This window comes from Pinus tabuliformis, chromosome 8, assembly GCF_031772625.1.
Source record: "Pinus tabuliformis cultivar Carrire ecotype Pingquan chromosome 8, CPIR1, whole genome shotgun sequence".
Lineage (NCBI taxonomy): Eukaryota > Viridiplantae > Streptophyta > Pinopsida > Pinales > Pinaceae > Pinus > Pinus tabuliformis.
In genome coordinates, this window is record NC_142294.1 from 1,880,483,891 (window position 1) to 1,880,511,387 (window position 27,497).

Genomic DNA, 27,497 nt, shown 5'->3' on the forward strand with positions numbered 1-27,497 from the left:
GGGCCAGAGGAAAGAAATTTTCGTCAGAATTCATTCAAGCTTGGGGAGAACAGCGTTTCGTTTCTGACAGACCTCTTCGGTTTGAGGCTCAATGCCTAGCCAAAGGCTGGTTCATGTTCCGTTTCGAGGATAAGGAGGCGGCAGAATGGGTGTTGGAACGGAATTGGATCATAGGGAATATACCGGTTTTGATGAAGAAATGGAGTCCCCTCTTTGATGCTATTAAGGAGAGAACTGATGAATTTCCGGTATGGGTGAGGGCTCCGGGCCTCCCCTCGTTTTTATGGACAGAAGTTGTGTTTAAAGCAATTGGTAACAGACTGGGATCTTTCCTGGAGGCTGATATGTCTTTTTTGGAGACGAAGAACAGGGCAATGGCCCGCATTCTGGTGAGTCTTAATCCGAGCAGTGGCCTCGCTCAAAAGATTAATTTGCAGTACAAAGAATATGTGTTCGAGCAGCTCTTAGATTACGAGCACTTGCCCTTTAGGTGCCATCGGTGTCATGAGTATGGGCACCTAGCAAAGGACTTCCCGCTGCTCAGAAGAAGGAGACGATTTCGGCGGACCTCTGTTTTTAGAGAACCAGTTTACAATCGGGCACATCCTCCTCAGGAGAAAGAAGGAACGACGAACCAGATAGCTGAAGAAATGGAGATAGAGGGGATCCAGAAAGAGCCAGCGTCAGAAGATCCCCAGATCCAAGAGGCGGCACAGAACAATGAACCCCCTTCGGCGGAAGCAGCGGAGGAGCATGCCAAGGTCGCACCGACAGAACAAATTCCCATCAGCGATCCGGATAAGGGTATGTGCTCAGGCTCTCCTTCTTTCTCTCTACAAATTCCTGAGCATAATTCAAATTCTATGCATATTTCGCCATCTATTTCCCCCTCTCAAAACATGGGCCAAAATGAGATCGCTGAACCTGCAAAAATCTATCCTGATATTGATTCAATTTCGGCTGCCATGCCGACTCTGGATTTGAATTGTGAAGAAAAGTGGCCCCCTCTTGCTCCCCCGATCCTCCATACCCCGTGCCCCTATAACTTAAGATCCATGGGGGGAAAAACCGGGTTGCACGATATTGTTGGGGGCTTAGGACAGTCTCTCTCCCAAAGCTCTGCCAAGAACAAGAGAGGTAGGAAATCGGACCTTTCTAAGGCCAAGCTAAAAGCCAAGCTGGATGTAGCTGATGAAAAACAACACTCTATCCCTGGGGTTCTTAGAGCTGTGCAGACCCCCGAATATGTTATCAAATGATTTTGTCCTCCTGGAACTGTAGAGGTTTGGCCAGTAAACCTAAAAAATTGGCCCTGCGAGACTGGATCCTAAACTCAAAAGCTGACATTGTTTTTCTTCAAGAAACTTTGGGGAAAGGTGCAGAGGTGGAATCTATGCTAAAGGCACTCCTGCCAGGATGGACCTTTACCGCTATAGACTCATCAGGCCATTCCGGGGGTCTTGCAATCGGGTTTAAAGAAGGAAGAATAAAAGTCATCAATCAATGGGGGACGAAGCAAGTTTTGGGTATGGAGGTTCTCTCTCCTGTTTTCTCCCTCCCCTTTTCAATTGTAAACATCTATGGCCCGTGCCAAGGAAGAGAGTTTTTCTGGGTCGATTTGATGGCAAAATCTCTAATGAAGTCTTCTATGCTGATTGTGGGAGGTGATCTAAACTTTTCAATAGGAAGAGCTAAGGCATGGGGTCCTTCAGCCAGGGAAGACCCCTTGTCGGATTTCTTTCACAACCTCCTTCTGGATAACAATCTCTCAGATCCCTCCCCGGTCAAGCTCAAGCCTACCTGGAGGAACAGAAGAGTAGGGGAGGATCGGATTGCTAAAAGATTAGACCGATTTCTTCTATCCGAGGACCTAATATCAAAAGCTCCTATCTTTAGGCAGTGGGTGGAGGAGGTAGGCAATTCAGATCACTTTCCTATTTTTTTGGATCTATCCTTCCCCCCCCAAAGCCTCCTGCCCCTTTCAAATTCAACTCTTCCTGGCTTCAAGATCCATCCTTCAGCATTATTTTTAAGGAAACGTGGATCCACCCGGACAGGAATGCAAGAGAGGACAAAAGCTTCCTGTTCATGGAGAATCTTAAACGATTAAAAAAAGCAACTATATCCTGGGCAAAGGACAGGAAGTTGAAACAGAATGAAGAACTGTCTAAAATCAGGGAGGAGTTGAAGAATTTGGAGAGCATTGAGGAGGATGGTTATTCCTCGCAGGCTTCAAAGGATAGAATCCTTCACCTGGAGAAGCTTCAAAACAAAATTCTCTTAGACAAGGAGGAAGAATGGAGGCTCAAGAGTAGGGCAATATGGTTAAAATCAGGAGATGAAAATACTAGTTTTTTTCACAACTATGCAAAAGGAAGAAAATCTGTAAATACCATTTGGAGCCTTAAAGATGAAGAAGGAAGGGAGGCCAGTTCCTTTTCAGACCTCTCGGGTTTAGGAAAGAGACATTTTGAGAGAATTTTCTCTGATCCGGGAGAGGCCACCATAGCAGAAGTCATTAGGACAGCTCAATGTTTTCCGAGATTTGTAGAGGAGGAAGAAGCAGAAGAGCTATCAATACCTGTTTCCAAGGAGGAGGTTGAAGCAGCGATGAAAATAATGGCCAAAGACAAAAGTCCTGGTCCTGATGGGTGGACTATCGAACTCTTCCTCTACTTCTTTGACCTTATAGGCTCTGAAATCACTGATGTAGTAGAAGAATCAAGACAGAAAGGAGAAGTCTACAGGCCTTTTAATTCAACCTTTATAGCTCTCATTCCTAAAAAGGATGATCCGGAGAATTTTGAAGATTTTAGGCCGATCTCCCTGTGTAATTGTATTTACAAAATCATCGCCAAGGTGATAGCTATAAGAATTGTTCCTATATTTTCAAGAAACATATCAATGGAACAATTCGGGTTTCTAGATGGAAGACAAATTCATGAAGCCATTGGAGTAGCTCAGGAGGTAATTCACAGTGTCAGACAAAAGAAAAAGAAAGGTGCGGTTCTAAAAATAGACCTATCCAAAGCATATGACCGAATCAACTGGCTTTATCTCCGGATGCTGCTGACTCATTTGGGCTTTAACTATTCTTTCACCAGCTAGATTATGGGATGTATTTCAAATGTCAATTTTGCTGTTTTGATCAATGGAGCTGCCTCCCCTTTTTTCAATAGCCAAAGAGGCCTTAGGCAGGGCTGCCCTTTATCACCGCTCCTGTTCCTGTTAGTGGCAGAAGGTCTGAGCATATTGATTCACAAAGCCAGAAGAGAGGAGAAGGTAAAAGGTATCGAGGTAGCAATAAACCTTTTCATCACTCATCTGCCTTTTGTTGATGACATTTTGATTTTTTCAAATGGATCATATAACGAAATAAAGGAGTTTAAAAGCATTTTTGATCTCTTTTTGAAAGCCACTGGAATGCAGATAAATTCTAGGAAATCTCAAGTCTGTGTGGCAGATCTTGACAGAAGAGAAAGAACCAGAATGACCAATATTTTCTCCTTCCCTCTTCAGCATCTGGACACCCCTTTTAAATATTTGGGATTCTGGCTAAAGCCAGTAGCATACAAGAAAGAGGATTGGAACTGGCTCATAGCAAAGATAGAAGCTAGAATCAATCATTGGAGTTTCAGGTGGCTTTCCAGAGCAGGCAGATTGACCCTCATCAAATCAGTCTTGTTAGCCATCCTAGTATACTGGGCAGCTTTAACATGGGTCCCCAAAGGAGTGTTGGAGAAAATCAGAAGGATTTGTTGCAGATTTTTATGGGCAGGTTCAAAAGAAAATTCTGTTCTTCCCTGGGTGGCATGGGATAAGCTAGCCAGGCCAAAAGATTGGGGAGGATGGGGAATTAAAAGACTCCCTGAGTTCAGTCTATCCCTGGCAGCAAAGTCCGGATGGAGACTAATATCGATGGAGAATCTTTGGACAAAGGTGGTTAGAAGAAAGTATATAGACCCAGTTCCTTTGGAAGACTGGATCCGGAGCCAGGAAAAGAAAAAGAAGAATATATCAGTCATATGGAAGGCCACGTTGGAGGCTTTCTCTGTGATAGAACAAGGTCTGGCTTGGAAAGTGGGAGATGGAAGTCATATTAGAATCGGCAGGGACCCCTGGGTAGGTTGTAATGAAGCTTTTGCTTTGTCACCTGGTCTTCTCAGACACCTTGACAGCAAAGGAATTTTCACTCTAAACCAGGTGGAGAAAGTAGGCCTTTCCACCATATGGGGTCAGGCTTGGAAAAATGATGAAGATTTAGGTATAAATATCAGATGGAAGAACGAATGGGCCTCTTTCATTCAAGAGCTCCATCGTTCTCATGTCAGGCTTAAAAACGAACCTGACCTGCTGATCTGGGCGCAGGGGAAAACTGGAGAATACTCCCCAAAAGATGGTTACTCTTACTTAATGAAACAGAAAGGGTGGGGACTTCCCGAGTGGTGGTCGAAAAACATTTGGAAGCTAAAAAGTCCAGCAAAGGCCAGGATTTTCCTATGGTGTATGCTAAAAAGAAAAATCCCAACATGGGACATTTTACAAGCCAGATACCTAGTTGGTCCAGGAAGATGTCCTTTATGCAAATCTGATGAGGAATCAATAAGACATCTTTTTACATCATGCACAGTTTCTTTAAAGATATGGGAAGAGCTAACATGCTTGCTCAGTGTAAAGGCTCAGTGGGGGTCAGATCCTTTGGAAGAAGCCTGGAGGAAATGGTGGCAGAACTACCCGGAAGGAAACATGAGAAATCTACCTCTTGTATTCTTTTGGGGTGTATGGCTAGCGAGAAACAAAAGTTTGTTTCAAGACAAAATCATCCCTCCATCTGTCATAGCCATAAATTGCGCAGCCATATACTCTGCTATCCCGGCCCCTGAAGCAAAAAATCCACCAAACCGTGACAAGCCTGTTATTATCAAGGAGGGCATTCCTTGGGCCTTTTTTGATGGAGCATCCCAGAATAACAAGGCTGGAGCTGGGATATGCATTCATATAAACTCTGATCACTCCCTAAAAGCTTCTGTAGGACTAGGTCCTGGGTCAAACAATTATGCTGAGTTGTCTGCTTTGCGCCTTCTTCTTTGCTGGTTACTACAGAGAAACATATCCACAATTCAAATCTTCGGCGACTCTCTGAATGTCATAAAATGGGTCAATGGAAATGCATCTTGTCAAAACCAGATTCTGAAGACTCTTTTAGAAGAAATTTTGCTTTTAAAGTCCTCTTTTAACAACTTTCACATCTGTCATATTTACAGGGTAAAAATGAAGAAGCAGATCAGCTTTCTAAAGCTGGTTTACAACAGGATATGGGCAGCTGGACAATAGAGGAACACAGTCAGGGGCAGCAATCCATTTCTCATCAGCCCCCTTTTGCTCCTCCTCAATGAGCGAGGATCGCTTTCTTTCTTTTCTGCATATAGTTTTTTTCATGGGCATAATGTATATCTTTTACAGTCTTTCTTTTATAACTTTTGTAAATTTTATATGAGCTCTACAAACAGAACTTCAAAAACCTTTTATAATTTTTCAGATGTATTTAAAAAAGTTTTTATGGACAGTTATGTAAGGGGTTGTTTTCCTTCACTGAAGGAGACCCCAAGGTATGCACCAGAAATAGAATGTACTTAAGCCTCCGGAAGTGAGGAAGACTAGACAGTCAGTCACTACAGGACTGGTTTTTGTTTTGTTTTATACTTTCAGATAGACCAAATCAGCACAAGGTGAGCCATCAGTTCTACTCAAAGCTCTAACAGAATGTAAACTTTTTATTTTGTTAATAAAAAATTTTGCTTTTTTCTTCGAAAAAAAAAAAAAAAAAAAACCAACCTATATCCATCTTAACTCCACATCTACAACTCTTAGGGGGATGAAATCTATTTATCCCTCTGAGCATTTGGTAGACCCAGAATTAAGATGGATCTAACATGATAGAATTTCCCCTTTAAATAGTCTATTCTCACATGAATACCATGGTATTACCATGGGTCAATACCATGGGTTATCATAAACCTAGAGCTTAAAAATTACTATTAGTAATTTATAAAAATTAATAATTGAATTTTATTTTACTTTTTATTTTAACCAAGCTAAAATGTTTAACATACATTAAATTACAACACCCATTTTTACTCTTGATCCACCAAGGCCTGAGAGGGATCAAATATTTTTTCACTCTATGCTAGTTTGCATATCACGATATTTGATACCACTAGGGGGTTAGTAGATCCAGAGTAAAGATGGATCTATGCTAGTTTAATTCCCCCATTTAAATAGGCGACATTCCAGGTGAATACCATGGGTCAATACCATGTGCCATATTTTTATTAATACTAATATTAGGGTTAATAATGTTTTTTTGCATGGTATTAATAACAATCTAGTCCATGGTATTTGTCCCATAGTATTTTGCCCATAGGTTTCACCTAAATATAACGCATTTTTTGAGTGTTCGTAAATATAAGGTGACTTATGGAGTAAATATAAAAAAATGTTTTATTTGTTTACCATACCTCTCGTTTATTTATATTTTTATTAATTTACCATACCTCTTTTACAAATATGGTATTTGGCCTATAGGATTCACTTAAATAAAACCTCTTCCTTGAGCCTTCATAAATAGAAGGAGGGTTATGGACTAAATATAAAAAGAGGTTTTATTTATTTACCATACGTCTAGCTTATTTATATTTTTATTTATTTACCATACCTCCACTTTACTTATATTTTTATTTGTTTACACCCTTGCATGTATATAAGGTGACTTATGAAGTAAATATAAAAAATGTTTTATTTATTTACCATACCTCTCATTTATTTATATTTTTGTTAATTTACCATACCTCTTTTATAAATATGGTATTTGGCCCATAGGATTCACTTAAATAAAACCTATTCTTGAAAATGGGCGAATGGAAGGTTGTAACTCCTAGTTTTAAGGGCTAAATTTACCTTTTTTACCCTCTCCCTTAAAATAAGGTGGGCTATTTGAGGTGATTTGTAAAAATGTGTTATGATACAAAATATTTGCCCACTAAAAATTTAAAACCCCTTAATTTTTCCAAAGGGCAAACATTCGCCCCTAAAATTTTCTATGATATCCAGGCTACGCTGAACAGAGAATTTAACAGGCCAAATTCAGAGACGCAATCGATTATCGAGTTTAAGGAAATCGCGATGCTTCGAGGCGAGACCCCATGGGATCTGGATCAGAGACTAAAGAGTATGATTCGTGAAGCCAACATGACCTTGACGAATGGATATTGCTGCACATGGTTTGTAGCGTCACTAATGCTGCATTTGAGGACGGCATTGTCACAACAGAATTTATCCACCCATGCCGAAGCTTTGTAGATTGCAATGAGACTACACGAGACCCTAATATAAGATCCTAGCCTGGGAGTGCAACAAATCCATGCGCAATTGCAAACTTTGTGTTTGGAAATGTAGAGCTTGAAACAGGACATGAAAACTCAGCTAGAAGCGCACGAGGAGGTATGGTGAATAAAATGCAAAGGCCAAGGGCATGACAAGGACCATTGTCCAGTATTCGCGAACTATCTAGCAGTAGGAGGGCCGATGCCATTAAGATTAGAGGCACAAGCAGGACCAAGCGTGGCGCCTGCATTATGGTGTGTGATTTGTCAGATAGGAGGAAAACATGCTACAGATAATTGTCACCTATTACAGAAGTATATGTAGATGTCCAGCAATTGTTCTGCAATTTCTGCAGGTCGGTAGGCCATGATGAACACACCTGCAGAAGTTATGAGCTGATGATGGATCGGACTCCTGCCTACAGAGTGCAGACCAAAACGCAAGCGCTCGATCCAAGTACAGGGATGGCGCACACTGGATTTCAGGGGCATGGACGAGGTCGAGGTGGAATGGGACCAGGAAGGGGTCATGGACAGCTGATTTGTTACAATTGCAGAGGGCCAGGGCATTATGACTGCGATTGTATAAATCCAACGAGAGCATTAGGTTTATATTGTACTTAGTTTGATCATGAGACAGGAGATTGCCCTACACCGATATCGAGGCTGTGCGATAAAGGGATACTCCAGCCTCCCCCGACTCAGAATTTGCAAGTGATGATGTCTGAACACCCTGAAGAGGACCTGAATGTAAAAATCGTGCTCTGAAGCAGTATCACGACAGGAGATGAAAAAGGTAAGCAGCCTGAAGAAAGTGCATGGGTTCGCAAGGCCCCTACAAAGGAACCTGAATTTCATTTGGAGCGCGCGAAGGAGACATTCATGGAAGCTAAGAAGAGCTTCACCGAGGCCTCCGCTTCAGGTAGTAAGGATGAACTAGGATCGGAGATGGATCCTTCAATGCTCACTAGCTTTCTGGAGACATGTATGAAGCTGTTGTAGGACAACAAGGCTATGAAGGGACTGAAGGAGCTAATCACTAGGTGCGTTGGTTCGGGAGAACTGCGTGTATTCCGGAAGCTCGGAAAGCACACATCGTGAACAGGAAGGGAAATGAGATTGGCTGCGCAAATCAGAGAGTATGAAATGGATCAAGTAATTCTTGACCTAAGATCAGATGTGAATGTGCTGCCAAAGCAGACATGGGAGCTCATAGGTAGGCCCACGTTGCAATGGTCCCCTATTCAATTACGAATGGTGAACCAGCAGAAGATCCTACTGATGGGAAGATTTTAGGGAATAACAGTAGACATCGAATGTGCAAGCGCGCTTGCAGATTTCAAAGTGATAGAGATTGTCGATGTAATCCCTATCCCATGCTACTTGGAATAGATTGGGCCACTGATATGAATGGGGTGATAAATCTAAAGAAGCACAAAATGATTTTTGAGAAAAAGTCACTATGCATAGTGGTACCTTTAGACCCTGCGGAAGGATTGCACTACACAGAGCCAGTGCGCGACGATGAGAGCAAAAACGAGATAGAATTTATCTACAAGATAACCGCTCAGGAATAGGATTGGGTAAATCCTACAGTGGATGGCTAGATTTCGTGGGAACGCGAAAGCTCCTGCACATCAAATTCGGATGAGGAAACAGAACGATGGTAGAACCGGTTACATGAGTTAACCACGCTCAACTACAACATGATGGTAAGATCACTGTGCTATGTGACAACAGAGGTAAGGGATCTACCTATGTATGATGGGTTGATAATGATGGATGAGTTTCTAAACAAATTTGAAAGAACAGTGCCAGAACAACAGCGGGTCAATGCTCTAAAATGGGCACTGCGCACTACGCCCACAAGGTGGTGGGGTACACATAAGAGAAGCTTTGAGGATTGACGCAGATGCAGAAGGATGACGCGCCTACGATTTGGGAAATCGCAGATGTGGCTAGTAGACAAGTATGATAGAGAGGATGATCCATGTACACACCTCGCGAAATGGACCAAGGTCTATGGGGAAGATCCACAACCAGAATGGGTGCATTTGTTCTGTCATACTCTAGATGTCATACCCATGAATTGGTATACTGAGACAGAGCTCTGCCATGGCACAAGCGAATGGGATATCTTGTGTGAAGGGTTCCTGCTAACCTTCGCATTTGAAGATCGTTGGTGGGATATTGTTGATGATGCGCTACAAGCAGTAAAAGAAGTTATCTTCAAAATACCCTAGGAGGCAATGGAAGTGATTCAGCCAGAATGGGCAACACAGCGGAGCTGCGCACTGGAGTGTTACCATGTAAATGTTGAGGAGGATAATCAGGACCCACGAAATATTAATGTTAACAACCAGGTTGTTCCCTATCACTCCCAAGGGAATACGGCCGGGGTAACCACTAACCAATCTTTGGATCACAGTTTCTAGCCAAACTGTAATCAGAGAGGGCTCTCTCTTTATGATTTGTCTCTGTTATGATGGTGTTTTAGGCTAGATATTATGCTCAGGTTTTGGTTTATGTTTTGGTTGAAGGATTTCTTTCAGGTCTTATGATATAGTGTTTAGGTAGTGAAATACCATTGGGCAATGGAGTCTGGAGTTGTGAAATGCTTAAAGATGCAGGATTGGTGGTGTTCAAACTGCAGGGCCTATTGTGTATTTTAGACAAACAAAGTTAGCTTAAATGGTGATGTATGTCAACCAACAGAAAGCAATTAAGAATTTTCTATTAAGCTGGTGAGGTGAAAGTGAACACGCTGCATAGGAGAAAACTTGAATTCCTGTGACAAAGGCCACTGTGAAAGGTGTATTCTGAAAGTGCAGCAATTAAGAATTACACTTATCTAGATTACAGATGAAGAAAACATTCATTAACAACACAGATTGAACTCAGGGTACTCAGTGAATAAATCCTGAAAGTTGTTCTTTTTCCTTGTTGCTTAGTATTGAAAATCAGATAACATATATGGAATTTAACAAATTAAACAAATAACAGAGAGAGTTACAGAGACTTATTGTATGGTGAAATACACAGGAATCCAGCAGTTATCAACAGGCACCAGAACGCATTCAACACTTCAAAAATCCGAGAAATTCCATCACTTTCTTTATTAAACTTCTGAAAGGATTACAGCATAAGAATTTCTTCAGGAGAAATCAACAACAACCCTTGCAAGCTCATGCGAAGGGGAATTTATAGGAATGCTTATACAAAATATCTCAGGTATTGAGTCATCTGAGAGAGAAAATATCTTCATAAATTCGTACAGAAAGTAGAAAAGAAGTTATTGCAACTTTGAATGCAGCATAAATGCTCTTTATGTCTGTCAGAGGATAACTTTGACCTTTGGAGGTCATTGAGTCGGTTGAGCCGTTTTGCTTTAACGCTGAATAATGCGTCTTTATTTGTTGCTGCGCTGTATTTTCTCGGCCCTGCCACCTGTAGTTTTCTATTTCTGCTTTGTTGGCCGATACATCTGCTGAGTTGGCTCAGCTTTAACCCACCATGCATGCTGATTTTGTTAAACTGTGCTCTGCATGACAACTGATATTTTTTAAGAAACAAAATTGGTGAGTGTCTCCCTGTTTACAAAATCTTCTGTATTGCATTTGTCCACCAGTCTTGCGTAGGGAGTTGATGCCTGAGAATGGCATCCATTGTCTCCTCTGCCTCTATATACTTGAAGAAATTAGGAGCTACCCCAAACAGGTGATTGATCTCATTCATTATGAAAAATAGATTCTCTACCCTGTTATAGAGAGTCTGTCCTGTGGCTGGCCCTGTTTCCTCTGAGGTGCTGCGCTTATCATTGATCTGGCTAGTGGAAAATGTATTGATCCTTTTAGCATATTGGTCATGTGTGAATAATCTCCCTGCGCTGTTCAGTAAGCCAGGGAGTCCTCTGCTTTCTAACACTTGGAACTTCTCCAAAAACTTGTTCACCTCAGTCTGCATATCCTGGGTTCTTCTTTCCAATGTCTGCACTAAGTTTCTCAGTGTGAGAACCCTTTTGACCATTTGGATAGTCTCAGTTCTATTTGTAATTCCCATGGTAGCTAACTGAGATCTTGTTCTATGGTTAAGTACATTGATCATTCTGGTGGCCACTTCAAGCATATTGCTCAATTGAGCTCTTGATCTGTGAATCTCCCTCTGTGCCTTTGGGATGAGCTCTAGTTGCTCATGGATAGTTTCAATATATGGCCACTGCTCATTTATAGATTGACCAATGTTGGCCCACAGCACTATTTTAAGTTCAGCCACCACTTTATCTAACTTGAGCTCATTCTCTAGCTCTTTTATTTTGTTTTTGAGGGCTTTCACCTCCCTGTCCTTCTCTGCCAAAGTTTGTTTGGATTTATCATATCTATCATTGATTTTGGATAACTTTTCCCTGGTTTCTTTTAACTCTGTCATTTGAGCTTCCAGGATTTGGATTTCATTCTTCAGCTTTTGCATATCTAGGCTTTGGGCCTGCTCTGTAGTTGTTGGCGCTGCTGAAGTAGACGTTGCTGTCTGTTCGGTCTGTTGAGGAGGAGGGGCAGTGATAGGAGCAGTTTCCTCAAGATTGATGATCTGAGGAGGAGGCTGGGAAATCTGCCCTTCTTCTCTCTGTTTCAGAGATGCCTGTAATGCTCCCTTTGCAGCCTCTGATTCTCCCAACTTCTCTTGTGCCTGAACAAGCTGTTTATAAACGGAGATCAATAAATCTGTGGTGTCCTTCTCATGCCTTTGTTGGGCTACCTCATCTGTCTGAGGGTGAATGGTAGCTAGGATTTTGATTTTCTTTCTCATGGTAGCCATGTCAGCGTCCCTCAATTTCAAGATTTCCTGTATTCCTGAAATATCTTTGGGATCATGCCCAATTTCAATGATTATGTCTTCCAGGGACCTTATTCTGTTGTCCTTCGCCTGGGATGATGCCTTCTCCAATTCCAGTTGAGAGGCTGTGGCATTGAGGCTGCTCTTTAGCTTGTAATTTTCTAATGTTTCATCTGCTAAGGAGGCATACACCATATCACCAGTCTGTTTATGTAGTTCAATTTTGTCCATTGGGTGTATGTCTTTGGCCATGACCTCCAGGTTGGTCCTGAGGTAATCTGAGGCAGATTGGGGATGCAGTGTTGTGGGCATAAAATGACTCATGATCATTTTGCCTTCCCCTACATCAAAAGCAGACATAAGTCTCTGCTGATTGGTAGGAGCCATGTTTAGTAGATGATTGTACAGCTGTATTTTGATAGGCTCATTCTTCCTTTTGATGTCTATAAATTGTTGTTTGATGCTTACTTATCCTTCTTTTTGTTGGCTGGAGGAGCTGACCTCCCCTCCCATAGTCCTGTCCTGTTCCTGCTGGAAGGAACTTGCTGAAGCTTCTCTGCTGGGTGGGCCCATGCCCAATGCTTGTCTTATTGCTATGTCCTCCTCTGAAAAATCATTCAATCTTTGTCTTTTCTCTCCCTGGTTGATAGATGAAGTCAGGGGGGTTTCTCTATCCCTTTTTCTGCTTAAGTCCTCCTTTTGAGGAGTTTGGAGGACCGAGGCATCAGTGGTGACTTCTGGCCTAGGAGGAACTATGTTCTGAGCCTGTTGCTCAGTGGAAGTTGGAGTATCAATTACTCTTTCCTGCTGTAAGGGCTGCTGTCTGTCATGTTGCACTTCTTCTTGCTGCAAATCTTGTTTCTGTTGTTGCTCTGCCTGCTGCTGCCTTTCTTTATCTGTCTGCTCTTGAGTCACTGGAGGTGACTGCTCCTTCTCTTGATGTGGTTGCTCTGTCTCCATTTCCTTTTCTTTGCCTCTGCTGGATATATTTTCAGTGGCCTTGGTAGTTTGCTGCTTGGCAGTTGAGGAGGATTCAGCTGCTCCCATTTGTGTGCTTGGAAGTGTGAATACCTGTGAACAAAGTTCAAGGTCAGCCATCTTCTTTAGATTCCTTAGTGCCCTCTTGTTTAGCTCTTCTTGTGACAAGGGCTCTTCTAAGGTCCCTCTCCTCCATTAATCTTGGTTTGCATATTTTTCAATGTGAGGGATGCTATGGTGATCATAGGCAGATAACTTATATTTGAGCCTCCTTATAGATATGAAATGATTAGGGTCATAGGGTGCCCATATGAAACTGGTTTGCAGGCCCAGGGCCTCAAGAATTCTCTCTGATTCCCTCCATCCTTGCTCCCTCTCGTTATAGATGAAATGGCCAAGTTGGCTTTTCACCTTCAACTGTGCTTTTTGCCTTTTCCTGAAAAGTGGAGCACATCAACTCTGCCAAATTGCCTAAAGTACTCTAGAGCGAATAGCCTCATAGGCACATACTTAGGTAGTTTGAAAGGAGGTAGATCACACCCATATATCCTGATGACAGTGTGGTTCTGGTAGAAGTACCAATCCCCAATGCTGTAAGCTTTGGACAGCTGAAGAATTCTCTGCATGTCAACAGTGAGTCTCGGAGGAGGTGAGCTCATCAGCATTGCCATAGCTGGATGGATGAACAGATCCATGAATTCACAGTAGGTGTATGGAGACTCAGGTCTAATGTGGAAGACAGAAGACCAGTAGACCACTGATCTGGGATTGCCTTGGGCATCCATTCTCTTGATTGAAAAGTGAAATTTTTCATGTTGATGGTACAAGATCAAATGGTAAATGTAGGAGGTGTATCTGAACATCCTATCTCTCCTCAAATTCATCAATTGCTCATGAATCTTGTCTAATATGTAGGTGGCATAGTCATAGCAGATTGGTGACTTGCCAGGAGCAAACATAAGCATCATTACCAGCACGGTTGCATCAATATGCTCAATTGAACTATATCCCAAGATGGGAGAAATCATATCTGCAAGGTCTCTGCCTAGCTCATTCAGATATACATGAAGAATTGGAGGGTACATCACAATGTTAGTTTTAATGTATAACTGATTAAATTTGATAATTTGAGCATCTGTGAGTTTATCCCCTTGTTTTATCAGGTTTACCAGTGACAAAGGAACCAACTTCTTCTGAGGGTTGAAGCAAAGCATGTCTCTGATAGCTTGAGGGGTAACATAGAAAAGTACTGAACCAGATGGATCAACAACAGCCCTCTGAGAAACATCATATTGTTCAGCACAGAGGTGGATTAGTTCAGGGAACTGGTTGACCTGAGGGAGCTTGAAAATAGGGAGGAAAGAGTCCCATAAGCCCAATATATCTGTCCCATTTTCATGCTTGGCTTTCAACTCATTCAACAGATGAATGTGGAATTTGCTGCTCATAAGCTTCTCTTCTGTAATTTGGTAATCCATATTTGCCAAGGTTTGCCATTTCAAGTTCTTTTGAGGGGCATTCAGAGGTTGAACATTCAGTACTACAGGTGTCTCCATTGCACAAGAGGATTTTAAATTGAGTGCAAAGTAGTTTTGAATGAGCAGGACAGTTCAGAGGAATGCCTCTTTTTCAGGGGGGTGAATTTATCAGGAACACAGAGTGGAGTGGTCACGCAGCAATTGAAATACTGCTCGAATTATGAATTAGACTAATGCCTGGTCTCCTTCTGTCTTCTATGGCAGGTTTTAAATAGCTTGACTAGTTGTCTCACGTTTGCGCGAGCAGTTTATAGTTTTTGACCAAAACTGAGGAAATGAAGGCTCAGCCGGTGGTTTCAAGGTTGCAGTTGTAATTTAGAAGTGTTGCAGAGGAAAACTATCGGTGAACTAGTGAGTTTCAGTGTTCCTTAAGTGTTCTGAGCAATTTTTACAGTGAATTTAGGCGTATGGAGGATGAACTATGAGAAATACCTGGCTAACCGCGAACAGAGGTCGTAACTGTGGTGGAATTGATGCTCTGGAGGCCTTCAGGTTGATTCCCGCAGGTGGCGCAGTTCAGGACGTGAAAATAGCATGAAGAGGAAATAATAGCAAATGAGCCAAAAGTATGAAAAAAACGCGAAATTTCACCATATAATTGGTTTTTTGGACTTTTGGCGCGTTTTTTTGCTGACGTCAGCATGATGTCATAGGTGGGGTCAGGGCCGGCTGACGTCATAGGTGAGGTGGCGGGCTCTGATTGGTCCACGGGGGTGGTGAAGTGGCATGCCAGGTCGGCAGATGGTCGGGCGCAAGGGTTGACGTGACTGCACGGTGGCAGTGACGTGGGATGATGCGGAGGTGACGTAACATAGGCGGAAAAGCCGAAACTGGAAACAGCCAGCGGTTTCATATCGCACCGCTTATGGTACGGGGGGGAATCTGTCAGACATACCTCCGACGAGCTGTGGCGAGGACGCGTGGCTGCCGAGTGACGTAACCATTTTACGGATATCGGACGATATCCGTCGGACGTGAGACCCGCTCCGATATCAATGCTGACCGTCGGATCTGGAGGGCTCGATCCAACGGCTATCGGGGGAGTGACGTGACCGGTATATACGGCGGGTAAACGGCGGACGTCGGAGCCGCTCCGATGTGATAAGAGTCGTTGGATGCTCTAGATCAGATCGGACGGCCGTCGGGGCGATGACGTGATAGGTAGATAAGGCCATGGGCGGAGGAATAAATACATATTTTTTAATGCTTTTTTAATATATTCCGAAAAATCGAATATATGCGCAAACTTTGGTTAAGCGGTCAAAAGTGGGTTTTTTGGGTCTTTTTCTGATTTGAAAGGGGTTATGGGTGAAAAAGGGGCTTGTATAGGGTTTTTCTTGGCAAATAATGATTTAGTGAGTGGAATGACTTGAGGCAAGGGGGGGGGAGATGAGGTGTAGGTTCATCCAAGTGGCCAGATGTCACTTTGATCCCTGACATAGGACTTTATTGGCTATAGTGCCAAGGGGAGGGGTATTTATACAAAATTTGGGGTTTATACACCATGGTGTTTAATATTAGTAGGGGAAAGGTGATATAGGGATTTATGTAGTAAAGTTAGAGTTAATATGGATGGGGGGTGAATAAAGGGAGAAAATATTGAGTTTGTTTGTGAAAACACTTGGTTTAAAGAGTAGATCAAAATGAAAAGATTTTTACACAAGAAATGTGGCTTTTGAATGAACAAGAACCACCATGAAACCATGATCTTCTTCCATGAATCTCAGCTGATGAAGGGATGTTAGTAATGAAATGGAAGGGGAAAAGAGGGAGGTTAGTCATGCTCCTTGCTGTAACTTGATGAAGGTGAACACCTTGTCAATTGATAGACTTTGCCTTGGTAAACACAGTTAACACATCTGCAATGGTAAAGATAACCTTTCTACAACCCCAACTACTTACCCAACTACTTGCCTAACATTTTTTATTTCTTCTTGGAGGGTGCACTTGGACTTGCAGACCCTTACTTGCCTTTTCTTTTCTTTGGCTTTTTCTTTGTTATTTCTATCTACCTCTACCCTTATTTCTTCCAAGGTCCCAGATTAAGCTGTTGAGAGCCTTTTCTTCTCTACCTGAACTACTTGTCTGCCAAGATTGAACAGTTTGGACAGACTTTCTTCTCTAATCTACAACTGCAAATTTAAACCATGGAATGATCCAGATTAGACTGTTGGACCATCCATCAAAATCTTAAGTCCATACCAAGCTATATACATAGATTGGATTCTCTTGGAAATATGTGATCTTTGAGTCATCAAAGTAGAGCATATTTGGTCCTTTCATAGCCAATCATGAAATATGAAACCTATTGGTATAGGTAGCAAACAGTGGCTCCACATGGGGATGGTGTTTCTTTTGAAAGACCAAGAACAGCAGGTCAGAACGCCTTGGCCTTTTACTGCTTACATGCACTTGAAGTTTTGCTGCCTTGAGATGCCAAAATTGTGTACTCCTCTTCTTGGTAAACCTCTGATTCTTTTCACCTTTTGCTGACAACTAATAACAATTGAGAAACTGCATTTTACAATTTTAAACAGAAAGTAATATATACATTTGGGTATGTACAATGGAAGCTCATGCTGCACTTAGGGGTGGTATTCAAAATAGTGCTTCAGCATCCTGCCATTCACAGGACCTTCATCCAAGTCAGTTTCACTAAGACTTTTGAGGAAGTAAGTATTGTTTCCTTGCACTGCTTGGACAGCAAATGGTCCTCTCCATAAGGAATCAAATTTTCCATGTTTTCCTTTGTCTTCTCTCCTTGCATCCCACTTGAGGACTTTATCCCCAACATTAAAATCTTATGCTTTAGTTCTTCTGTCAAAGGCCTTCTTTAGTTTTTCTTGTAATACCTGGACTCTCCTGAAAACTTGATCTCTGGTTTGCTGCAGACATATGATTTGATTTATCCTTCTTTGCATATCATTTGGTTCAGCTTGGCTTTCTTGAAGAAGCTTCATAACAGGCACTCCTAGTGATGAGGGGAATTTGGCCTCTAATCCATAAACTAACTCATATGGGCTGGTCCCAATTGATCTCTTGGTGGTTAGTCTATCTGCCCATAAGGCATTGACTAGTTTCTTGTGCCAGTTCTTTTTGTTCTCTTCAAGGACCTTCTTTATAATGTTTACAAGGCTTTTATTTGATGATTCAACAAGGCCATTTCCTTGGGGATAGTAGGTAGTAGAATGGCCCAGTGTAATATGAAATTTGTGGCAGAAGTTCACCATTTTCTTGGATCTGAAAGCAGCAGCATTGTCCGTTATTATTTTGTCAGGACAGCCAAATCTAGCCAGTATGTTGTTCTCCAAGAACTGAATGATTACTGAATCATTTGCTTGTCTGCATGGGGTAGCTTCAATCCACTTGGTAAAGTAGTCTGTGGCTGTTAAGATCCATCTATGTTGGCCTGAAGACGAGGGATGAATTTCCCCAATGAAGTCCAATCCCCATTGTTGAAAAGGTCTCTCTGTTGCAATAGGTCTTAAAGGAAGTGGCAGCAGTTGTCTTTTTCCCTCAAACACTTGGCATTTGTGACATGATGTGATGAATTTCTTGACATCAGAGAACATGGTGGGCCAGTAGTACCCAGCCCTTAGTATTTTATCCATAGTGGACTTCCAGTACAAGTGTCCACCACAGTCTCCTGCATGAAACTCTTGCATGATATTGTTAATTTCATTCTCAATTAAACAATGCAGCAATATACCTTCATGATTTTTCCAAAGCAAATTGCCATCCATCACACAAAATCTTGATGTTTTCATTTTTAAGAACCTACACTTAGTTTTGGACAGTCCTGGGGGAGCACACAGGTTTTGTAACACATAACAGATATCAGAATACCAGGGGGATTGTTCAAAGGCTACATTGATCTTTGGAGTCGCCAGCTCTGTTTCACTGTCCAGCTGATTGATGTCTAAGGCTTGAAAATTTGTTTCTGTCATTAATTTGGCCAAGCCTTGCCCTTTTATTAGTTTTTTAGGTTTTATCTCAATGTCAAATTCCAAGATGCTGGCAATCCATTTTCCTCTTCTGCCTTCTAAATTCTCTTGGGTGAGAATGTCTTTGACAATAGGACTTGGCACATATGCTTTGACATGAGAATAAAGGATATAAATCCTAAAGTCTTTAATTGCTTTGACTAAAGCATAAGCTTGTTTTTCCATGATTTAATACTTCAAAGGTGCATCTCTGAGAGCTTTGCTAAAGAAAGAAATTGGCTTCTCATTTCCTTGGTCATCCTTTTGTAATAGAACAACAGCAATAGTATGTTGGGAGGCAAAAGAAAAAATGATAAATTCTCTGTCAAACTGAGGATTAGTCAAGACTGGGGTTTGGGTAAGGGCCAATTTTATACCTTCAAATGCTTGATTGGCTTCCACAGTCCACTTCACTTTTGAATCCTTTTTCAGCATGTTATTTAATAATCTGATTAGCTCTGCTAGGTTTGGGATAAACCTTCTCAAGAAATTGATTTTTCCCAAGAATCCTTGTAATTCTTTGACATTCCTTGGGTGAGGCATTTGCAGGATAGCTTGTATCCTATCTGGGTCAATTCTAATGCCATCTTTGGATATGATGTGTCCTAAGAGCTTTCCTTCTTCTAAACCAAACAGGGACTTCTTGGGATTCAATGAAATTCCATATTTTCTGCATTTAAGGAAGATCTGTCTCAAATGTTTTATATGTTCTTGGTCTGATTTAGAGAAAGGTGTAAGGTCATCTAGGTAAATGACTAAAAAGTCATGAATCTCTTTGGCAAAGGCAATATCCATTGCTCTTTGAAATGTTGCCCCTGCATTTTTCAATCCAAAAGGCATCTTTACATATTTGAAAGTTCCCCATGGGGTTGTAAATGTTGTTTTGTCCTGATCATTAGGGTGAACTAAGATCTGGTTGAAACCTGAAAATCCATCCAGTAATGAGATCCTTGAGGCCCCCACCACCCTTTGAAGAATGTGATCCATCTTGGGTAAGGGGTAGTTGTCTTTTAAGGATACTTGGTTTAGATTCCTCAAATCCACACACAGCCTAATTTCACCTGTCTTCTTTCTTGTAGGGACTAAGTTGGAGATCCACTCAGAGAATCTGATTGGTGCTATGATGCCTGCTTTGAACATTTTTTGTACCTCTTGTTCCATTGCTGGAAGAAGCATAGGATTGATTCTCCTCAGTTTTTGTTTAAAGGGATTTTGATCAGGTTTGAGAGGGATAGTGTGTTGGATTACAGAGGTGTCATAGGACTTTAGGTCCTCATAGCTCCATGCAAAAACATCCTGGAACTCTTTGAAGAGGTCAATGTATTTTGGCTTTTGGTCAGGAGGTAAGGAAGCAGATAATTTAATTATCTTGGGTTTGTCAATTGTACCTATGTTGCACTCTTCAATGGCTGCATTTAAGGGCTGCATTTTTGGTTTTCTGGGAATATCATTTGAATCAAAGATGTCCTCTAGTGGGGTTAGACCTGTTGGTAGAAAATTGTCTTTTAGCTCAATGATTTCAATTTCAGCACTGGACACTCCCTCTTCCCAGTCAACTTGTTGGATTTGCTGGATGCTTTCTATATTGAAAATAGTTGGATTCAACATTTGTTTTGCCGTTCTAGGTGATATTGGCTGAACAGTCTGTTGAAACTGTATTTGTGATGGACTTTCTCCATCAAGTATTTGTGATTGACTTGCTGACTCAAGTATTTGTGATTGACTTGCTGACTCATTGTCTATATTTAGTCCTGCAAATTCTTGCTGCAGAGTTAAAAAATGGTTTATTTGCTTGTCATCCTCAAATACTTGCCAATCATTGATGTTATTTGGAATGGAGGGTCTGTGTTTCACCTCAGCTGTAAAACAATGGTGAGGCTCAAAGGGCAACTTGCAGGTACTTGCAAAGGTGGCTAAACTATGAGCATGTAGATTTTGGGTTCTGGGAATTTTAGTAATTTGGAATTCAGAGAAAAAGTTTAGTACCTCAGCAACAGCAGACCTATAAGTCCTTAGTCTTTTGTCATTGGTGACAAAGTTTCCTTTCACCTGTTGGATAACAAGATCTGAATCACCCATGATTGAAACCCTGGCAGCTTGTAAGAATTTTGCCAACTTGAGTCCTAGTAAAAGGGCTTCATATTCTGCCATGTTATTAGTACATCTGAAATTCAGTCTATAGGCTCTGCCTTCTGCATGACTATTTTCTTTATTGTGTACCCAAACTCCATCTCCTACCCCTAATTTGTTGACTGAGCCATCAAATTCAAGGAACCATAGAATATCTTGTTGGGAAGGAGATTTTATGATCTGTTCATGGGCTGGTAATGTAAGTAGCAATTGTGGTTTTTTCTCTAGCTTGTCTTCTAGGACAGTCTCATCATTTAATTGGATGTTCTTGACAACTAAGGCAACAGCACTATCTAATGTTTGATTGATTGTTGTTTCATGAGTGATATTACTCTCATTTGCATCTTCCTCTTGTATGAATATCTTGGTTTCAACTTCACCTTTTGAGGGAGTAGTGGTATCATTGAAGAGAATGTATGAGTCTATGTCTGAATGGACAGCATATATAGGAAAATTTTGAGGTTTTTCTTCACTGCTGACCATGTACTTCATTAGTGTTTCTCTGTACAGTCTTTTTGGTTGCCCAAACACAGAGATGGTGGCATATGACATGTCTAATTGTAGGGAACCTTGGAGTTTGGCCCCCCATGATCTTGATAACAGCATTCCATACTTAGGTGGGATATCAGCAACTACCACATCCATTAGGATTGTCTTGTTTGGGTATTGAACTAAAGACACACATAAGTCTTTTATGAGACCTAGACACTTGACTTGGCTGGAGTCAAAGGAGAACAGATCCTTGTATGGTCTTGTTATGTCTAAATTCAATCTCTCCATGACTGCTTTTGGCATGAGATTGTGAGAGGCACCTGAGTCAAACATTGCATTATGTAGTATTTTGTCATGAATATGTAAACTGACATAGAAAGGCAGTACCCCTGTGACTATTGTTTTTCCATCCACTTCTGGGCCAAACAGGAGTTCTGGGGTGTCATCCAGTACATTGACATCATCTTTGTTGCTAGTGAGTTGAAGGGACCTTTTGATTTGCAATTTATAGCTATCATGTTTGGCTAATTCCAAGAGAGGAATAGCTATTTTTATTTTGCCAATTTCAGTTTCTAAATCAAAGGGTTTTTCAGATTGGGCCTTGTGGTTGTAGGTGACTGTCCTTTCCTTGTTCATTAAATCTCCTTCTAGATTTTTATCTTGACTTTGAGATTTATCCTTTTTACTCATCTTTTGAGGAGTAACGTTTAAATTAGGATGAGAAGATGAAGTGTCCAGAGACTGCTGTCTTAAGGACAGTGGTTCAGTGATTTCTTCAACAATCATTTCTTCTGCAGGTGAATTTATTTTGTCATCGGGTTCTGTGACTATAACTTTTTCAGGCTGCTGATTATCCTTTTTCTTTTCAGGCTGGTTAACATTCACTGTTCTACTTCTTAGCTTGTACTGTTTATGGACTTCATAAACAGCAGTGTCATATCCTTGTTTGAAGTCAAAGGATTCACCTGATTTAGTTTGGAACAACTTGATTTCCTCATCCTCATGATCTTCTTGTGTTAAGAAAACTTGACTTTCACCATCTAGACCTATTAAATTAATCTCAGGATCTTGGTTGGGCTCTGTTGATGTGGAAGTCTCTGCATAATTTTCTTGGAAAGGGGGTCTGATTTCTGGATCAGGGTTGGCCCTGCCAACGTTTGGGTTTGGATTTCTCCTAAAATTTGGATTCCTAGGAGGATTGTTTTGTGGTGCTTCCCATGATGCTTTTCTTTCAACTGATTCCACCCTATCACCCAATATTTTCATGCTATTGAGTATGGCATCAAGTTTTTGATCAAAGGCTGTGGGTTCTTCTTTGTATATGCTTCTCTTTTCTAACCTTGCCCTGTTTCTTTTGGCAATCAGGTTTGCTTCTACTGTCACATCAGCCTTCTGGGCGTCTTCAAGGGTTTCAGGTTCTCTTTCCTTCAACTGATATGCCATGTCAGAATCAAATCCATCAGGGAACTTGTACAAGGCCAAATCAGGAGGAGGTCTTAGGTTTTGTGGTATTGCATTGTACACATTGTTGAATCTAGCACAATACTCCAGAACGGTCTCTTGAGGACCTCTCTTGATTGTTTCATATTCACCAAGTATGTGCAGGGGATCTTTCTTCTTCTCCCATCTGGTAGTAAAAGCCTGATAAAGCTCATCAGGGGTCGTGATAGTATTTGCAGCAATCGACCTGAACCAGGTTCTAACATCACCTGTCAGGCTTTGGACAAAAATTCTCATCCTCACACTGTCATCATCTATCTCATAGTTTTCAAAGTGATCTTGCATCCTCTTATCATGTTGAATAGCAGAGTAAGGGCCAGTGGAGTCAAAATAGGAGATTTTGGTTTGGTAATCCTGGGGTAGAGCTGCAGGATTAGCAGGTAGCTGCAAGGGTGCATATCTATTTGCCATATTTGGAGGGTTGGGGGTATTTATAGGGGCTGCTGGGATAATAGGAACAGTGGGTACCGTAGGGGTAACAGGTGAAGCTGAACCTAAAGTGTGGTTCAAGGGGATATGTGCAGTGGATGAAGATGGGGGAGGAGAGCTTTGAGATGTAGATGGTGAACTAGGGGAACTTGGAACAGACCGAAAGAGGACTTTAAGTGGAGTAGAAAGGTTAGGAAAATCTGTAACTGAGGTCAAAATAGCAGGCTGATCCTGCCTTTGTTGCTTCCTGATGTTTCTAGGGATGGTATTTGGATTATCAACAATGATGGGTGGATTTGGGTCAGGATTAGCCCTAGTATGCCGTGGATTTTTCTTAGGAGCCAGTTTCTAACTGTTTTTTAGGATTTTGTGGGAAGCTTTTATATCTGCAAGGACTGGATGGAGATTTAGGAATGGTTATATATCTTTCAAAGCTAAGATGAAGATTCCCTAAAAGCTCTTCCCTAAAACTGTTACTGTGATGCAAAAACAGTTCTAAGGCCTCTTGGCTGATTTCAGGCTTGATAGTAGCTATGGGAGATAGATAATATTTTAAAAAATCTTAAGAAGTCCCCAGTGGAGTCGCCAATTATGTTAACACCCAGGTTGTTCCCTATGACTCCCAAGGGAATACGGCCGGGGTAACCACTAACCAATCTTTGGATCACAGTTTCTAGCCAAACTATAATTAGAGAGGGCTCTCTCTTTATGATTTGTCTCTGTTATGATGGTGTTTTAGGCTAGATATTATGCTCAGGTTTTGGTTTATGTTTTGGTTGAAGGATTTCTTTCAGGTCTTATGATATAGTGTTTAGGTAGTGAAATACCATTGGGCAATGGAGTCTGGAGTAGTGAAATGCTTAAAGATGCAGGATTGGTGGTGTTCAAACTGGAGGGCCTATTGTGTATTTTAGACAAACAAAGTTAGCTTAAATGGTGATGTATGTCAACCAACAGAAAGCAATTAAGAATTTTCTATTAAGCTGGTGAGGTGAAAGTGAACACGTTGCACAGGAGCAAACTTGAATTCCTGTGACAAAGGCCACTGTGAAAGGTGTATTCTGAAAGTGCAGCAATTAAGAATTACACTTATCTAGATTACAGATGAAGAAAACATTCATTAACAACACAGATTGAACTCAGGGTACTCAGTGAATAAATCCTGAAAGTTATTCTTTTTCCTTGTTGCTTAGTATTGAAAATCAGATAACATATATGGAATTTAACAAAACAAACAAATAACAAAGAGAGTTACAGAGACTTATTGTATGGTGAAATACACAGGAATCCAGCAGTTATCAACAGGCACCAGAACGCATTCAACACTTCAAAAATCCGAGAAATTCCATCACTTTCTTTATTAAACTTCTGAAAGGATTACAGCATAAGAATTTCTTCAGGAGAAATCAACAACAACCCTTGCAAGCTCATGCGAAGGGGAATTTATAGGAATGCTTATACAAAATATCTCAGGTATTGAGTCATCTGAGAGAGAAAATATCTTCATAAATTCGTACAGAAAGTAGAAAAGAAGTTATTGCAACTTTGAATGCAGCATAAATGCTCTTTATGTCTGTCAGAGGATAACTTTGACCTTTGGAGGTCATTGAGTCGGTTGAGCCGTTTTGCTTTAACGCTGAATAATGCGTCTTTATTTGTTGCTGCGCTGTATTTTCTCGGCCCTGCCACCTGTAGTTTTCTATTTCTGCTTTGTTGGCCGATACATCTGCTGAGTTGGCTCAGCTTTAACCCACCATGCATGCTGATTTTGTTAAACTGTGCTCTGCATGAAAACTGATATTTTTTAAGAAACAAAATTGGTGAGTGTCTCCCTGTTTACAAAATCTTCTGTATTGCATTTGTCCACCAGTCTTGCGTAGGGATTTGATGCCTGAGAATGGCATCCATTGTCTCCTCTGCCTCTGTATACTTGAAGAAATTAGGAGCTACCCCAAACAGGTGATTGATCTCAATCATTATGAAAAATAGATTCTCTACCCTGTTATAGAGAGTCTGTCCTGTGGCTGGCCCTGTTTCCTCTGAGGTGCTGCGCTTATCATTGATCTGGCTAGTGGAAAATGTATTGACCCTTTTAGCATATTGGTCATGTGTGAATAATCTCCCTGCGTTGTTCAGTAAGCCAGGGAGTCCTCTGCTTTCTAACACTTGGAACTTCTCCAAAAACTTGTTCACCTCAGTCTGCATATCCTGGGTTCTTCTTTCCAATGTCTGCACTAAGTTTCTCAGTGTGAGAACCCTTTTGACCATTTGGATAGTCTCAGTTCTATTTGTAATTCCCATGGTAGCTAACTGAGAACTTGTTCTATGGTTAAGTACATTGATCATTCTGGTGGCCACTTCAGGCATATTGCTCAATTGAGCTCTTGATCTATGAATCTCCCTCTGTGCCTTTGGGATGAGCTCTAGTTGCTCATGGATAGTTTCAATATATGGCCACTGCTCATTTATAGATTGACCAATGTTGGCCCACAGCACTATTTTAAGTTCAGCCACCACTTTATCTAACTTGAGCTCATTCTCTAGCTCTTTTATTTTGTTTTTGAGGGCTTTCACCTCCCTGTCCTTCTCTGCCAAAGTTTGTTTGGATTTATCATATCTATCATTGATTTTGGATAACTTTTCCCTGGTCTCTTTTAACTCTGTCATTTGAGCTTCTAGGATTTGGATTTCATTCTTCAGCTTTTGCATATCTAGGCTTTGGGCCTGCTCTGTAGTTGTTGGCGCTGCTGAAGTAGACGTTGCTGTCTGTTCGGTCTGTTGAGGAGGAGGGGCAGTGATAGGAGCAGTTTCCTCAAGATTGATGATCTGAGGAGGAGGCTGGGAAATCTGCCCTTCTTCTCTCTGTTTCAGAGATGCCTGTAATGCTGCCTTTGCAGCCTCTGATTCTCCCAACTTCTCTTGTGCCTGAACAAGCTGTTTATAAACGGAGATCAATAAATCTGTGGTGTCCTTCTCATGCCTTTGTTGGGCTACCTCATCTGTCTGAGGGTGAATGGTAGCTGGGATTTTGATTTTCTTTCTCATGGCAGCCATGTCAGCATCCCTCAATTTCAAGATTTCCTGTATTCCTGAAATATCTTTGGGATCATGCCCAATTTCAATGATTATGTCTTCTAGGGACCTTATTCTGTTGTCCTTCACCTGGGATGATGCCTTCTCCAATTCCAGTTGAGAGGCTGTGGCATTGAGGCTGCTCTTTAGCTTGTAATTTTCTAATGTTTCATCTGCTAAGGAGGCATACACCATCTCACCAGTCTGTTTATGTAGTTCAATTTTGTCCATTGGGTGTATGTCTTTGGCCATGACCTCCAGGTTGGTCCTGAGGTAATCTGAGGCAGATTGGGGATGCAGTGCTGTGGGCATAAAATGACTCATGATCATTTTGCCTTCCCCTACATCAAAAGCAGACATAAGTCTCTGCTGATTGGTAGGAGCCATGTTTAGTAGATGATTGTACAGCTGTATTTTGATAGGCTCATTCTTCCTTTTGATGTCTATAAATTGCTGTTTGATGCTTACTTGTCCTTCTTTTTGTTGGCTGGAGGAGCTGACCTCCCATCCCATAGTCCTGTCCTGTTCCTGCTGGAAGGAACTTGCTGAAGCTTCTCTGTTGGGTGGGCCCATGCCCAATGCTTGTCTTATTGCTATGTCCTCCTCTGAAAAATCATTCAATCTTTGTCTTTTCTCTCCCTGGTTGATAGATGAAGTCAGGGGGGTTTCTCTATCCCTTTTTCTGCTTAAGTCCTCCTTTTGAGGAGTTTGGAGGACCGAGGCATCAGTGGTGACTTCTGGCCTAGGAGGCACTATGTTCTGAGCCTGTTGCTCAGTGGAAGTTGGAGTATCAATTACTCTTTCCTGCTGTAAGGGCTGTTGTCTGTCATGTTGCCCTTCTTCTTGCTGCAAATCTTGTTGTTGTTGTTGCTCTGCCTGTTGCTGCCTTTCTTTATCTGTCTGCTCTTGAGTCACTGGAGGTGACTGCTCCTTCTCTTGATGTGGTTGCTCTGTCTCCATTTCCTTTTCTTTGCCTCTGCTGGATATATTTTCAGTGGCCTTGGTAGTTTGCTGCTTGGCAGTTGAGGAGGATTCAGCTGCTCCCGTTTGTGTGCTTGGAAGTGTGAATACCTGTGAACAAAGTTCAAGGTCAGCCATCTTCTTTAGATTCCTTAGTGCCCTCTTGTTTAGCTCTTCTTGTGACAAGGGCTCTTCTAAGGTCC

At 41.5% G+C, this 27,497-nt stretch overlaps 1 protein-coding gene across 1 annotated transcript; it reads left to right on the top strand.

The window, feature by feature from the left end:
- The first annotated feature begins 3,111 nt into the window (after window positions 1-3,111).
- On the top strand, window positions 3,112-5,334 carry LOC149243901 (uncharacterized). Its single transcript, XM_089371336.1, has one exon. The coding sequence runs from the start codon at window positions 3,112-3,114 to the stop codon at window positions 5,332-5,334; it is 2,223 nt and encodes a 740-aa protein (XP_089227462.1).
- The last annotated feature ends 22,163 nt before the right edge of the window (window positions 5,335-27,497 follow it).

Bases quoted from the DNA above. Each gene is read 5' to 3' on its own strand.
- LOC149243901 (XM_089371336.1), top strand. From the start codon at position 3,112: ATGGGATGTATTTCAAATGTCAATTTTGCTGTTTTGATCAATGGAGCT.